This window comes from Phascolarctos cinereus, unplaced genomic scaffold (assembly GCF_003287225.1).
Source record: "Phascolarctos cinereus isolate Bilbo 61053 unplaced genomic scaffold, phaCin_HiC Scaffold_1;HRSCAF=81, whole genome shotgun sequence".
In the NCBI taxonomy this organism is placed as follows: Eukaryota; Metazoa; Chordata; class Mammalia; order Diprotodontia; family Phascolarctidae; genus Phascolarctos; species Phascolarctos cinereus.
The window spans coordinates 104,721,510-104,735,389 of record NW_027555514.1 but is presented as its reverse complement, the minus strand read 5'-3'; the positions used below and the strand labels follow the sequence as shown (position 1 = coordinate 104,735,389).

The 13,880-nt window shown below is 39.7% G+C and overlaps 1 protein-coding gene across 3 annotated transcripts in view; it reads right to left on the bottom strand.

Moving 5' to 3' along the window:
* The window catches only part of ZC3HAV1L (ZC3HAV1 like), a 73,438-nt gene extending 67,623 nt beyond the window's left edge, over positions 1-5,815 (bottom strand). Inside the window, exon 1 of one of the 3 annotated variants that reach the window (XR_013486237.1) lies at positions 5,179-5,815. Coding sequence is in view for 2 of the 3 variants with exons in the window: in XM_020998073.2 (XP_020853732.1) it covers positions 5,179-5,486 (308 nt within the window). In the remaining variant the exon portion in view is untranslated. The remainder of the gene's footprint in view (positions 1-5,178) is intronic. The other 2 variants (XM_020998073.2, XM_020998072.2) reach the window with 2 other exon arrangements.
* Positions 5,816-13,880: the final 8,065 nt, after the last annotated feature.

The following is a 13,880-nucleotide window of genomic DNA, read 5'->3' as shown; positions in this document are numbered from 1 at the left end:
AGAATGCTCTCCCTCCTCATTTCCACCTACTGTCTTCCCTGGCTTGCTTCTAAGTCCCAACTAAAATCTCACCTTTTCCAGGAAGCCTTTCTCAAGCCTTCTTAATTCTAGTGCCTTCCTTCTCTCAATTATTTCTTGTTTATCTTGTATATAGCTTGTTTGTATATAATTGTTTGCTTGTTGTCTTACCCTATTAGATTGTGAGCCCCTTGATGACAAGGACTTTTGTCTCTTTTTCTATCTCCTAGCACTTAACACAGTGCTTGGCAAACAGTAGGTGCTTAATAAATGTTTATTGACTGACTGACCAGGGAGCAGGAGGACCTCAAAACTCTAACTAGCCTCCATATTTTGGAAATTCAGTGCTAATCCCAACTATCAGCTCTGGATTGGTTATAGAAGAAGTCAATCCTCAGTTCAGGGTTAGAAAGAGTAAATAGATGGGCCTAAAATGCTATGATTCCAATCAATGATCCCAAAGGATTCTGTGTAGTGGTGCTATTTCCTCTTCCTTTTCTAAATTAGTTCTGGCCCCACCCTAATACTCAAGAAGGTTTAGGCTTGAATCTGGTAGAATAAGAAGCTAGGAGATTAAAGGTGAACTAGGTGGTGATTGATGACTAAAACAAGGAAAGAGGAATCTCAGGACAGAAGTAGGGTTGAGTGAATGATGTATAAATCTTGCGAAGGAGTGGTCTATGGGGGGATCTGAAACTGGACTGGACTGCCATGTGGTATCAATTGCTGTTGTAACCCACAACCTATAACACCAGGAAATGGAATTGGTCTTAATTAGTGGATTCTACTGCAATGGTGAAAAATGGGAAGCTATATGGTCAACCCTGATCCAATTTCCAGTTCTGCTTTACTATTTTTCTCTTAAATCACCTTTTCAAATTCACATGGAATATATATATATGTATGTTTGTATGTATACACATATATAATATGCATATTGATCTTGTGTATGTGTGTGTGTGTGTGTGTGTGTGTGTGTGTGTGTGTGTGTGTGTGTGACTGGGGGTAGCTAGGTGGCATAGTAGAGTGCCAGGCCTGGAGTCAGGAAGATTCATCTCCCTGTGTTGAAATCTGGCCTCAAACACTCACTAGCTGTCTCACCCTGGGCAAGTCACTTAACCTTGTTTGCCTTAGTACCTCATCTATAAAATGAGCTGAACAAAATGGCAAACCACTTCAGTATCTTTACCAAGAAAATGCAAATAGGGTCATGAAGAGTCACACACAACTGAAACACAAAATATATATAATTTTATATGCATACATATATGTGTAAATTGCCTTCATTGTACGCCCACCTCACACCCAATAAACTTAATCTTGTCGTCCATGGCCAGTTTTTCATAGTTATCTTCACCTTGTTCCCAACCATCCCTCTGACTTTCAAAGAAGAAAAAAAATTCCTTAAGTACCACAAATTTCTTCATGAATTGGGATATAAATGGGAACTCTCTGCCTCAAGTGTTACCCCTCCCCCACATTAGTAGTAGAATCAAACCCATGGCATCAGAATTACGAGGTAGAGTTAGAGGAGAAAGAAGGCATTGTTGGAAATGCATGTGGAGAAAATTCCAGTTTATTTTAGGCGCAAAGATAAACATTCATCTCCAAATCTTTATTATTTAGGGTTGGAGGTTTTCTTATTGGGCTTTTAAGAAGTAATGAGGCCCAAGAGAAGAATAAAATCAAGGCAACAAAACAGAACAAGGTTTGGTGATAACTTGTCTTTGTTAGTAGATAAAAATAAACATTTAACAATAACAATAACTAACATCTGTATAGTATTTAATACATGCCAGGCACTGTGCTAAGAGCTTTATAATTATTTATAATTTATATATATTATATATATGTAATTATTATATTCATTTATTTCTCACAACTCTGGGACATAAATGCTATTATTATCCCCACTTTACAGATGAGAAAACTGAGGCCAACAGAAATTAAGTGACTTTCCCCAGTGTCACATAACTAGGAAGTATCTGAGGCTGCATTTGAACTCAGATCTTCCTGATTCCAGGCCCAGAGCTCTATCCACTGTCACCACCTAGCTGCCCATTTATTGACTAGCGTCATGCCCTCTCTACATCCAATGAACTGCCTATGTTAAGTATAAAATTCTGGTCTTGAGACAGGAGGGCAATTTTGCCTACACTTCTACCTCATAAATTTTCAATTTTAAGAAGCAGGAGAAAGGCATGGGTGATATATGGTGAAGTCTTTTTTCATCTTCCTATAATCCCATTTGGGGACCTCCATTCCCATTCTCTGTTCTCAAGATTTTTCAGGGCATCTGGTAATACTCTATTTTCCCCTCCTTCCTTAGAAAGAACTTTAGTTAGGTTTTTATTTTGGGGGGAGAAAATACAATAATTTAAGGTACAAGGGCAGGAAAAGCCATTTACTTTGGAGGAGAAGGGGCATTTGTCAGACGGAAATGGAGAAAAGTGTATTTCACAGAGTGGGAAAACAGTTGAATTAAGGTGTTACAGGGACAGTGTTTCTCAATTGGGGGAGAGAACCTCTCCTACAAAAGGAATATAATAGTGTCTTTCTTTGTCAGCTACCCCCATTTCAGGGATCTAAGGACATAGACCTTCTTTTCCTTGTTCTCAATGTCACTGAGTACAGGCATTTCTTCTGACATATATACAACGAGTTCTCAAAAATCATCACGCTTTGCAAAACTGAGCAATAAAAACCATAAGACTTATGAGAAAAAAATGGGGTTGGGGGGGGAGTAATACTTAAATTCTGTCCCAAAGGAAGCTCTGATAGGAGGAACCCTCACGGTAGGAACCAGGTTACCGACGCTAGCTGGGATCACAGCTTTGGTGCAGCCTCACGTGAGGTGCCTTGGGGACCACCACGCCTACACACACACACACACACACACACACACACACACACACACACACACACACACACACACAGAGTGTTAGGCTCCTTTTCAAAGGCCCATTTCCAAGAAGGTAGTGCACAGGGACCATCTCCAGTCAGCCTATTCCCTGGGCAAGTGGCTATGGGTGGCCCCACCACAGGGCCTTTTCCTACTGGGAGCCAGATATCTCTTCTCACTGGATGCTAACAACACTAATCCCTCAACCCATCTGTAAAGATCACCTTCCTGTTGCACTCCCCATGAAAGGAATGCAAAATTTGTGTTATACTCAAACTGTTCCCTAATATTAGTATCAATTGCATTGGAATAAAGATTCCACCTAAAATTCCCCATTGCTAATCACCAATCCCATACCCCTCCTCTCTTTTCCTTTTGGACAAATTCAGCATTTTTAAGAATGGGCTTATTTGAACAAGTAAATGTATTACCTGAGAGCAATTCATCTTTCTGAAAACAGGATTCATTAAGAGCCTTGAGCAATCAGAGGGAGTAGGGACTAATGACCATGACAGGAATCTGGATGTTAAGTGTCCTGGGTTCCCAGCTCCATTCTTGCCATTTCAGCCCTGTTGTATACAGGTCAAGTACTATTCTCTCTGTACTTCAGTCCCCTCTTCACCCCCAGTGAAATCTCTTTGTTGAAAATTGGAGAGAATTTTGCTAAATGTGAAATGTAGTTGTTATTCTATTTGGTGATATGTGGGAGCAGGAACTCACTGTTAGCAGAAAAAAATATGGAAAGGGAGGAGCAGAAGAGCAAGTAATTGATAGACATCCACCCTCTCCTTATCTATTTCCCCTTAACTCCCATGTTTCTGGTTAGGTTAAGTTTCTCATAATGTGAGATGTTTTGCATCAATGTGGGCTTGAAAGGTGGAGGCAAAGGGGAGGAATTTGGCCTCACAAATTTTTTTTTCACACATTCTTAACAAGCAAACAAAAAAACCATGTCTCACTCTTCTGGCCTTATTATTGTTCCTCCATTGGCAAGTGAGTAACCCTATGTTTATCAGCCCCCTACCCAGCCCAAGATGTTCCATTCCTGTATTGAAGGGAAAAGGGACAAAGACTGGGGGTGTGTTGGGATATCAGATCATGATCTCTTTGTGGTTGGTTAGTCCATAATAGTCTGGTTTTCTTGGTAAGGATTCTGGAGCGGTTTTCCATTTCCTTCTCCAGCTCTTTTTGTAAATATGGCAATCTTCGGTGTATGTTTCTCCTTTTTGTTTCAGTTTCGTTTCTCTTAAACAGCTAGCATAGTGAGAACTAGAAGGTAGGGAAGGAGGCAGAGACTTTAAGGTTCAGCCTCTGTGGAAGTTGTCGATGAGCCTTCCCAGGACTTGGGCTGATTCACAAAATCTTCCCCTTCCACACAGACTTGACAGCTTAAAAATCAAGACAAGAACACAGGTCTGGGTCTCAGGAGAAAACCTGTTCTACTCAGTGCCTTCCTTTAGTCCTGAACTCTGACTTTGGGGAACTTACTTCCCCAGTTCAGTTCAATTCAATAAGCATTTATTAAGCACCTACTACAAGCAAAACACTGTATTAGGAGTCAAGCCTGAAGCCAGGGAAGCCAAAGATTGCAAAAAACAAAAAACAAATAGTCCCTGACGTAAAGGACCTTCATCCTACCGGGGCGGTTTTATCCTTCCTCTGTGAAATTTGAAACATAATAGGTTTCGTTTTCTAAGGAACTATTATTCAATTCAACAAATATTCTTTAAACACTCAATTTGTCCTAAACTGTACACAAAGCTAGGTGCGGGTGATAAAGACAAAAGACAAAAGAAAAAGAAACAGTCCTAGACCTCAAATAGTTTATATTCTACTGGAGGGTAGGGGTAGGGATAGGGGTAAACCTGTGATTTCGCTGGTATAGGGAATTTCCCGATAAGGAAATTCCTCGCCAGGAAATTCCCTCTACCAATACAGACTGGCACCGTCTGTGCAACTTACAGTCTAAGATAGCTTGTATAGAGAAACAAAGGCAAGATACACAATAAATACAAAATTATTGAGGCTGGGGAAGGGGGTCAACTAACGGCTGCGATCAAGAGGAAAGCCTCTTTGATACAGCTGTAATCATCTATGAATCTGGAACACAAAGAGCTTCAGTAAGATGCTATTCGTGCGTGTCTCCTCAATCTCATCCCCACTGCCATCTTCACCATCTTCACCACCACCACCACCCCACCCCCCCCTTCCAGTCATCTCTTCCTCGCGCCCCGCCCCACCAGCCTCCCCATACTCACCCCTGCTTCTTAAACCTGCACTTATCCTGAACGAACAGTTTACAAAGATGCAGCTTCTCGCAGCCGTCACATTCGTCCCGCAGGTAGTGGCTGCAGAGGCGCAAGGGGCTCACCGCCACAGTCACGGCTACGGTGGGGTCCTCATCCTCCACCAGCAAGAAGCGCTCGGGCCCAGCCTCCTGCAGGATCTGGTTCAGCTGCGCCTCCGACCAGCCGATCTTCTGGCTCAAATGCCGGACATCAGAGGAGCCCGCCTTGTTCTCACACAAGAGTTTGGTGAGGAAGCAGCTGACCGCCGGATCTGCCATGGTCTGCAGCAGGGGCCCAGGAGCCCCGAACCCGAGCAGCAGCAGCAGCAGCAGCAAGCAGCCGCAGCCGACTCCTCTCCGCCTCACAATTGAAAGGTAAAGCCCTAGCCCTAGGCGGACCGAGGCGAGGGGTGGGCCCTAGCCTGGAAAAGGGAGGGGAAGGGAGGGGGGGCTGCAGTCTCTCGGGAAGAGGAAACCAGAACCAATCGCGAAGCTGGGATGGTCATTCCCCTGAGTGCCCGCAGGCCAGGGCCAAGTCCTGGTCCCTTCCTTCTTTCCCTTTTAGTCAAAAGGAAATTGCAACCCGTGAGCATTTTCTCACTTCCCTGCTCCGTCCCCCTTACCCCCCCCCAAAAAAAATTGCCAGGATAAAGATACAAGGGATTATTACTAGTTACCGAAATGTCCCCTACTCTCTCTGCTTCGACCCTCTCCCAGAAGGCCCAGACCCCAAGCTCTCAGCCCACTCTTCGAAGTATGACAACCTCAGCTGTCTCACTGGGTGAGGGAGAGGGTTCTTGGTTAGTTAGAAAATAAACAGGATCCCAACAGCCGGAGAACACAGAAGATTCTGTGGAATTTATGCGGTGGAGAGAGAAAGCATTGGGCCAGGATGACTTCTTTGTTCTCACTGTAGCTCATTCTCAGACTTGTGCTTAAAATGTGTAGGAGCTGGTTGTTGCCTCAGAGATAAAGCCTAACTCTACACTGATTATCTGGAGGTCTTCCATAATGCCCCTAGTTGGTTATGACTTTTTTTCTGCAATAAATTTTACATCTTTTCTTGTAAATAATGCAATGCATCATATATATATATATATATATAAATTCATGACTGTGTCTTATCACCTCATTAGACTGTAAACCCAAGAGGTCAGGGATCCTGGAGGTATTAAACTTTCTTTACTTTCCCTCAGATTTAGCTCAGTGCTCTGTACACAGTAGGCACTTAATAAATATTTGCTGCTGAATCAAATTGCAGCTAACAGGTATGGACCCAAGCCGAGACCTTTGCCCCTTACCCCAAAAGAATTTGGATCCCATTTGTTTGAGGGGGGAATGATGGGGTACAAAGCCCTGAGAAACCTCCCCCCTAACTCTCCTAGATTTTCTCCCACTTGGTCAAAGTCTTTGACGTTTGCCTGAGGCATCATCCCAGTAATCCTTTCAACTTTCTTCATGGCTACTTTCACAGTGGCTATACCTAATCTCCCAATTCTTTGTAACCCTTAACCTAGCTTAGCCTTCCATTGTTTGTTACCAGGGCATGGCCCCCAGCCATTTACCCACCTTGATCCTATCTAGACCCCATTCTACCTCCCAGTCACTCCCATCTAGATCCTCCCTAGACCCCTTCTCCAGTCACCCCAGCCTATTGGCCACTCCCATCAAGATCCTCCCTAGACCCCTCCTCCATTCACCCCAAACTACTTGGCCACTCCTAGATCCTTCCCATATTCTTACTGTATATAAGATCCCTCTCAACCCGTTAAGGTACTCAGATTCTTTAAGGGTCTAGCCAAGTGCTCAGATTCTTAAAATCTAGCCAATGGCTTAGATTTACTCTAGCCTGCTTTTGTCCAAAAATGTTCAGATTTCTTAAGAGTCTGGCCAATATGCTGAATCTTTAATAAACCTTGTCTTTCACTGAAAGAAGGCTTGGGTCAAATTCATTTGGATGGGACTGCATCTCTTGTTCTAGATATTTTGGGGTCCCAGCACTCCTAAACCTCAACACAACCACTTGCTGGATGGATAACAATCCCATAGGCAGTTACTACCCTAGTATTATAGTTATGAGGAAGGAAACAATCAAGAAGCATTTATTAAGCAATTACTATGTTCCAGGCACTATGCTAAGGGTAGGGATGCAAAGACAAAAAGTGAAAGTCCCCATCTTCGTGGAGTTTCCATTCTAATGGGGAGCTACATGTATACAAATATATTTGTGAAATAAAATCTCAATACTCAGCATTCATGACACAAGCCTGTCAGAAACAAATTTGTTCATTTAATTCTAAGCATGTATTCTTAAAGAAATTCAAAGGGATGGAGATTTGACTGCTTTTGAAAAAAAAAGAACTGGAGGTTAGCTTATGGCTCTGTTATTTGTTAGCTGTGTGACATTATACAAATAGTTTCAATACTCTCTGGACCTGTAAAATGAGGGTGTTGTAGTAGGTGTTCCCTAAGCTCCTTTCCAGAGCCAAATCCTATTATCTATATGAATCCTAACTTTTAAAAAATTCTCTCCCCCAGCATTCCAGTCTACAATTTTATAGTATTCAAGATGAATGACAAGATTTCATAATCAAGATCAAAGAACAGCATGAAATTTAGGTTACCAGTTTTGATTCATTAAATAGGAGAGTCACCCACCTTGGACAATCATTTCCCTAAAAGCCATTCAGTCCCTCTTTAACCATTAAGAATTCTCCTTTCAACCTGGGATTAGTGACCTCAAGAGGAAAACAGTGTGGCAGAAATCAGGCTTGGGCTAACATATTACACAATATTCCACAGTAAATTCAAAATGAGTGTACCACTTAAATATTAAAGGTCATACCCTAAACAATTAAAAGAGAAGTAGACCATATACTTTTCCCAGCTTTGAGTAGGAGATGAATTCTTAATCAAAGAGATAGAGGCAATTACAAAAGACAAAATAGGTAATTTTTATTAGGTAACATAAAATTTAAAATGTTTTGTACAAACAGAACTACAATATCTAGGATAAGAAGAAAAGCAGTTAATTGGAGGAAAATATTTGTATCAAACCTTTCCAGTAAAGGTTTAATAACAAATATATATATGAGCAACTAAAATAAATATATAAAAATAAAAGCCATTCCCTAAGTAGATAAATGGTCAATGGATACTACTGAATTTTTCTTAAAAGAAGAATAGAAAACTATTAATAGAAATGAATGCTTCAAAGCACTAGTAATGAGAGAAATATAGATCAAAATAACTCTGTTTCGTCTCACACCCAGCCAATGGAAGAGAAGATAAAAAATGGAACTAGTTGATATTGGAGAGATTATAGAAAGATTTGTAAACCAATGTATTGTTGGTGGAGCTGTGAATTAATACAATCATTCTGGAAAGCAATTTGGAATTATGAAGATAAAATGGATAATATGTTCATACCCTTAGGCCCAGAAATTCCCCTACTAGGCATATATCCCAAAGAGGTCATTGCCAAAAAGAAAGGCTCCATTAAACCACAATAATTATAGCAGTACTTTTTGGGATAGCAAAGAAATAGAAACAAACTAGATGCCTATCAATTGGGAAATGGCTAAACAAATTGTGATACATAACTATAAAGGAATATTAATGTGCTGAAAATGATAAATACATATGGCATTAGAAGTGGGATCGGAAATGGAACTGGGCTATTGGACTCTCCCATACTAATGAGAAGAGACTAGACCACACTGGAGATTGATTTCTTTGGAGTCCAACCCCACCTTATCTGGTGAGTCCTGTCCCCTTCTCCCTGCTCCAGTCTCTAAGCTCCTGCCTTAGTCAAGCTCGTCATTCTTTGTGAGGAAAACTCCAGGATTCGCTGGTGTCCTGATTCATCTTGGATCACTATGGCAAAGATATCGTTTCTGCACACTCTGTTCCCCTAAACAACTGTTTCTGCTTGCTCTGTTTGGCTCTAGCCTCTGCAGACTAGGAGGCTCTGTTCTAGCTTTGGCCTCCCCACAGGCTAAGAGAATGTTCAGTTAACTCCATGTCTCTGTTAAACTGGTATGCCCAGCTATTGATTATAACTGAACACTTCGTTAAAATTGTGTCTGTTTGTATCTGTCTTGTGTGTCTTGGTAAAATGTAAAATGTCTGTGTCATGTAAAATGTCTGTGTAGATTCTATCACCTTGAAAGATTTAAATTGGAGCCAGTCAGAAAAACTTCTAAGGGCTATAGCCAAAGAATTTAGAACACTGGGAAAGATTAATGAACTTTCAATGTTGAAGCAAGTGTCCCAGTAAGCAGGACAAACTCCCACTTTGGACTTTCCAAGGGAGATTACGTTATAAGAAAAGAAAAAAGAAAAAATCTGCAAGACACTTTTTTTCCTATCATTTCAGCTTTGGCTATGTCGGAATTACAGAAATAAAGTCAAATAATCACAGTCTGTAGAACAGGTAAAAACATCTTGGTAGATTTTAGAGGATTGGAGATGAAGGAGTTTAAAGATTTATTAGTTTTCATATTGCAGGGGAAAACCCCTGGGACCTTGGGATAATTCCAGGAACTCATTCCCTTCTGAAATATCTTAGTAAGTTTTGGGGCACCACTTTGTAGAATTTGTTTTAGAGAAAAATAAGGATTAAATCTTATAAAAGTTAAAAATAAATGGCAAGATTAACAGCTTTGTTGTTCTAGGGAAGTGAAGGAAGGCAGCTAGTTTAGAAGTAACCCCAGAGTGGAGAAAGGAAAAAAAAAATAGGCAAAAGGTCTGCACCTTATAGCCATCCCTTGTTAACCCTTCCTTGATCATCTTAGATCAGATTCCCAAATGAAGGTGTTGAAAAAAATTCTGGGAAAAATGTAGGAAAACCTGAATTATGTTCCAGTTGCAGTAATGTATTAGCTGTGTAATCTTAGGCAAATTATCTTATCTCTGTTTGCTCCAGTTTCCTGATCTGTAAACAGAAAAATAATAATGGTATTCACCTTCCAGGGTTGTTGTAAAAATCAAAATAATATAATGATTATAAAGTGCTTAACACAGTGAATGGCATATGCCAAGCACTAAATTATTATTATTTCTTTAATTGAATATAATTGTTCCATGCCTGATAACTCTACAGTGGTTTTAAAATGCCAAAGGTAATAAGATTGATGATTTTCATACGGGATAATTTGGAAATGCAATTGATGTAATCTGAAGTTTTGTTTTATGTTTCAGAGACATGATATTGTTTATGTTATTTTTGTATTTCTAAATTCTCTTATATTGTGAAATTTGAGAGACCATTGTAAGAGAAATGCTGTTAGACAAAACAGCTCCTTAATTTGGATGCTGTCACACACAAATGGGGCTTTTAGAAGGAGATACTAAAAATAAATATTTTGAAACTATTAAATACTTAATGAGGCATATTTTGTTATAAAACAGATAACAATAAAATATAATAACAAATTTTCATTTGAAAATCTTGACTATTATGAAAGTGTACAGGGTGGTTTAAAGATGTGGCTTCAACGTATTAATGATGAATCAACTATCAGGTATTTGCTGTATGTCTGAAGCCCCAGAATATGGGTAGTTTTAATTCATAAGTAAAGGTTAGTAAAATTTTGCTATTTAAGGTAAAAATTCTTGGGACTATGATTTACTAATCTGCCTCCTTGCTTGCAAGCCATTTCCTTCACTTTGAAATTAAACTTCTATGTGATTCCTGATTCTCCTGTCTCTAGCCTGCTCTGTTCGCTCTGGCCTTCCACAAGTTAGAGGCCGGTTCAGTCTGGTTGACACATGGAAGCATGGAGGCATTCAAATGAATTGATGCAAAATGAAGTAATGATTATAGCAATGAAAATGGAAAAAAAACCCCGACAATCACAAAACAATAAAAAATGAAAATTTTAAAATTATAAAGGACAAACTAGGCCCCAAAGGAGACACAAGAGAAGACTTTTACCTGCTCCAGTATTACTTTGCAGATGTGGGGAGTCCACAGGTATAGAACATATAATTTCATATTATATGTTGTATTAATACTATTGAAAATATATTGATTAATTTTGCTGAAATCTTTTCTCTTCCTCCTCTTCCTTATTTTTTTTTTTAATGACTCTGGGAAAGGAGAGAGGACACGAGGGAAATCCAGGCAATATAAAAGTAGAAGATATCAATAAAATCTATTTTTTGAAAAACAGAATTCTATAGGAAGGCACAAAAGCCATTTCAATACTAGGTACATAAACAATTCAATCAAGGAAACAGTGGTAGTTTCTCCTGCTCAGCATGTTCTGACATACTCTAGTTACATATAATTCCCTAGAAGAAGCTAGGTGTTATAATGGATTTCTATATCATTTTTATCTAACTACACCTGGAATCAGGAAGACCTGAATTCAAATTTGACCTCATTCATCTATCAGCTACGTGACCCTAGGCAAGTCACTTAACTAGTGTCAGCCTCAGTTTTCTAATCTATAAGATGGGGATAATAATAGCACCTACCTCTCAGGGTTGTTGTGAGGAAAAACTGAGAGAATATTTGTAAAGCGCTTTGAATACCTTAAAGTGCTATATAAATGTTTTCACTATTTTCAGTGACAATAAAATGTTGGGATGGATTGTTTACATAGATGTTCTGAGTAGTTTTTCTTATTGGAGGCTGGACATGTGCTAATTTTCCTTCAGTGAAAACTCCAACCGGGACTCAAGCCAGTAACATCATTTTGACATTGATCTCAGGCTCAGTACTTGCAGAAATAACTTAGGTGTCTTGCAAAATAACATCCTTGGAAGGAACAAAAGTGAAAAATGAGGATTTGAAAATTGTAGATTCCTTTCAGCAAAAGAAAACCTCAGCCCTTCATCTACTTAGTTTGTACTTAGAGACATTTGAACACAGTTATGTTCAGACTTAGAAGAGCATTCCTATGACAACTCAGTATTCTAGAATGCTTAATATGGAAACTAGTTCTCTGATCAACCAACCTGAAAGAAAAAATACATTCGCTCCAAAGGAGAAAACTTGCTGGGGTCTGCAGAAGGTTAAGAGGGAATCCTCTGGAGTGGCGTGGCTTTTAGGGATTCTGATATGCTATATTTGGATAGACCTACTGCTGACCATAAGTACTAAATTCATAGTTAGGAAAACCTGGGTTCAAATCCAACCTCTGTCACTCAGTGGTTAAATTATTTAAACTCAGACCCTCAGGCAACTCTCTGAGACTTATCTACTAAAAGCAGGCTATGTGGTAAAAATCACTTTATGTTGTGTTGACTTGGCAACAAATTGGATATGAGGAGTGAAAGTGAGGAATCTAGGATGGCACCCAAATTGTGAACCCCTGGACTAGAAGAATGGTGGAATAAGAAAATTCAGAAGAGAGGAGGGCATATGTAAGTTCAATTTTGGACATACTGAGTTTAAGGGACATCCAGTTGAAGATGGCCAATAGGTAGTTTCATTAGCAACCTCACATAGATATCTGCAGTAGAGAAAAAAAAAAGAGAGATGCATGCACCCAAGTTTATGGAGCATCTGGTATCCTACTAGGGACTTCCCTGGTTTTACTCACCCTACTGTTGTAAAGAGCTCCTTGAACATTCATTACATATTTTCATTGTTTGCCTTTAAAACTCAATTTTTGTGGTATAATTTTGCCTCCAAAGCTTCGTACAAGTCCTCTGCTCTCTAAGTCCAAGCATACAAAGACAGTAATGTGGCTTAGTGAGAAAATAAAGGTGTTAGATAAATGTCTACATCTGTCTTTGAGTGAGTTTGGGGTTAATGAATCTACTATTTGTTATATCTGCAAAAAGGAGGAAAGTGTTTGTAAAAGTGTTTCTAAACCTGCTCCAGAGAGTGCTAAAGTAACCTCTCAAGTTCAGGATGAAGGAATTTTAAAAAATGGAATAGTGGCTAAGTCTGTGGGTAAATGACAAGGTGGAAGAACAAAAAAGTGTGGTTGATTCAGCAACCATCTGCTTGAAGGCCCAACAGATTTATAAGCACATAAAGAAGGGCAAAGAAAATGTGAAGCCTTTTGTAGCTAGCCAAGGGTGGGTTTATCGTTTTTAAGTTATGATATGGTTTCTAAAAATGTGAAATTTTCTGGTGAAATGTCCTACTGATGCTGTGGCTGCTGCCAAGTTTCAGAACATGTCAAACTGGTTGATTAAAAAAAAGGTTACCTATAAGAACAAGTGTTTGATGCCAGGGAGACTGGTCTGTTTATGAAATTGGTAGGAAAGCATACATACATAACAAAAGGCATCTCCAAAACCCCAGGGTTCAAGCCTTTAAAGGAGCATTAAGACCCTGCTGCTGAGTACCAATGCCAGTGGTGACTTCAATTGTAAGCCACTGATGATCTACCAAGCCCCAAATCCCAGGGTTTTGAAAGGGAAAACAAAGTCAGAATGCCAGGGCATTGGCGCTGGAATAGAAAAGCATGGATGGCTGCAGAGATCTTCTGGGACTGGTTCAACAACTGCTTCATTCTGGAGGTAAAGTGATATCTTCAGGGAAAGAACCTTGCATTCAAGGTTCTTTCAATACTTGACAATGAACCAGTTCATATTCATAAGCAACTGGAAAATGCCCATGAAAATGTAGAAGTTGTTTTTATGCCACAAAACACTACATCTTTGATCCAACCTATGGATTAAGGAATCATAAAAGACTTCAAGTCCCAT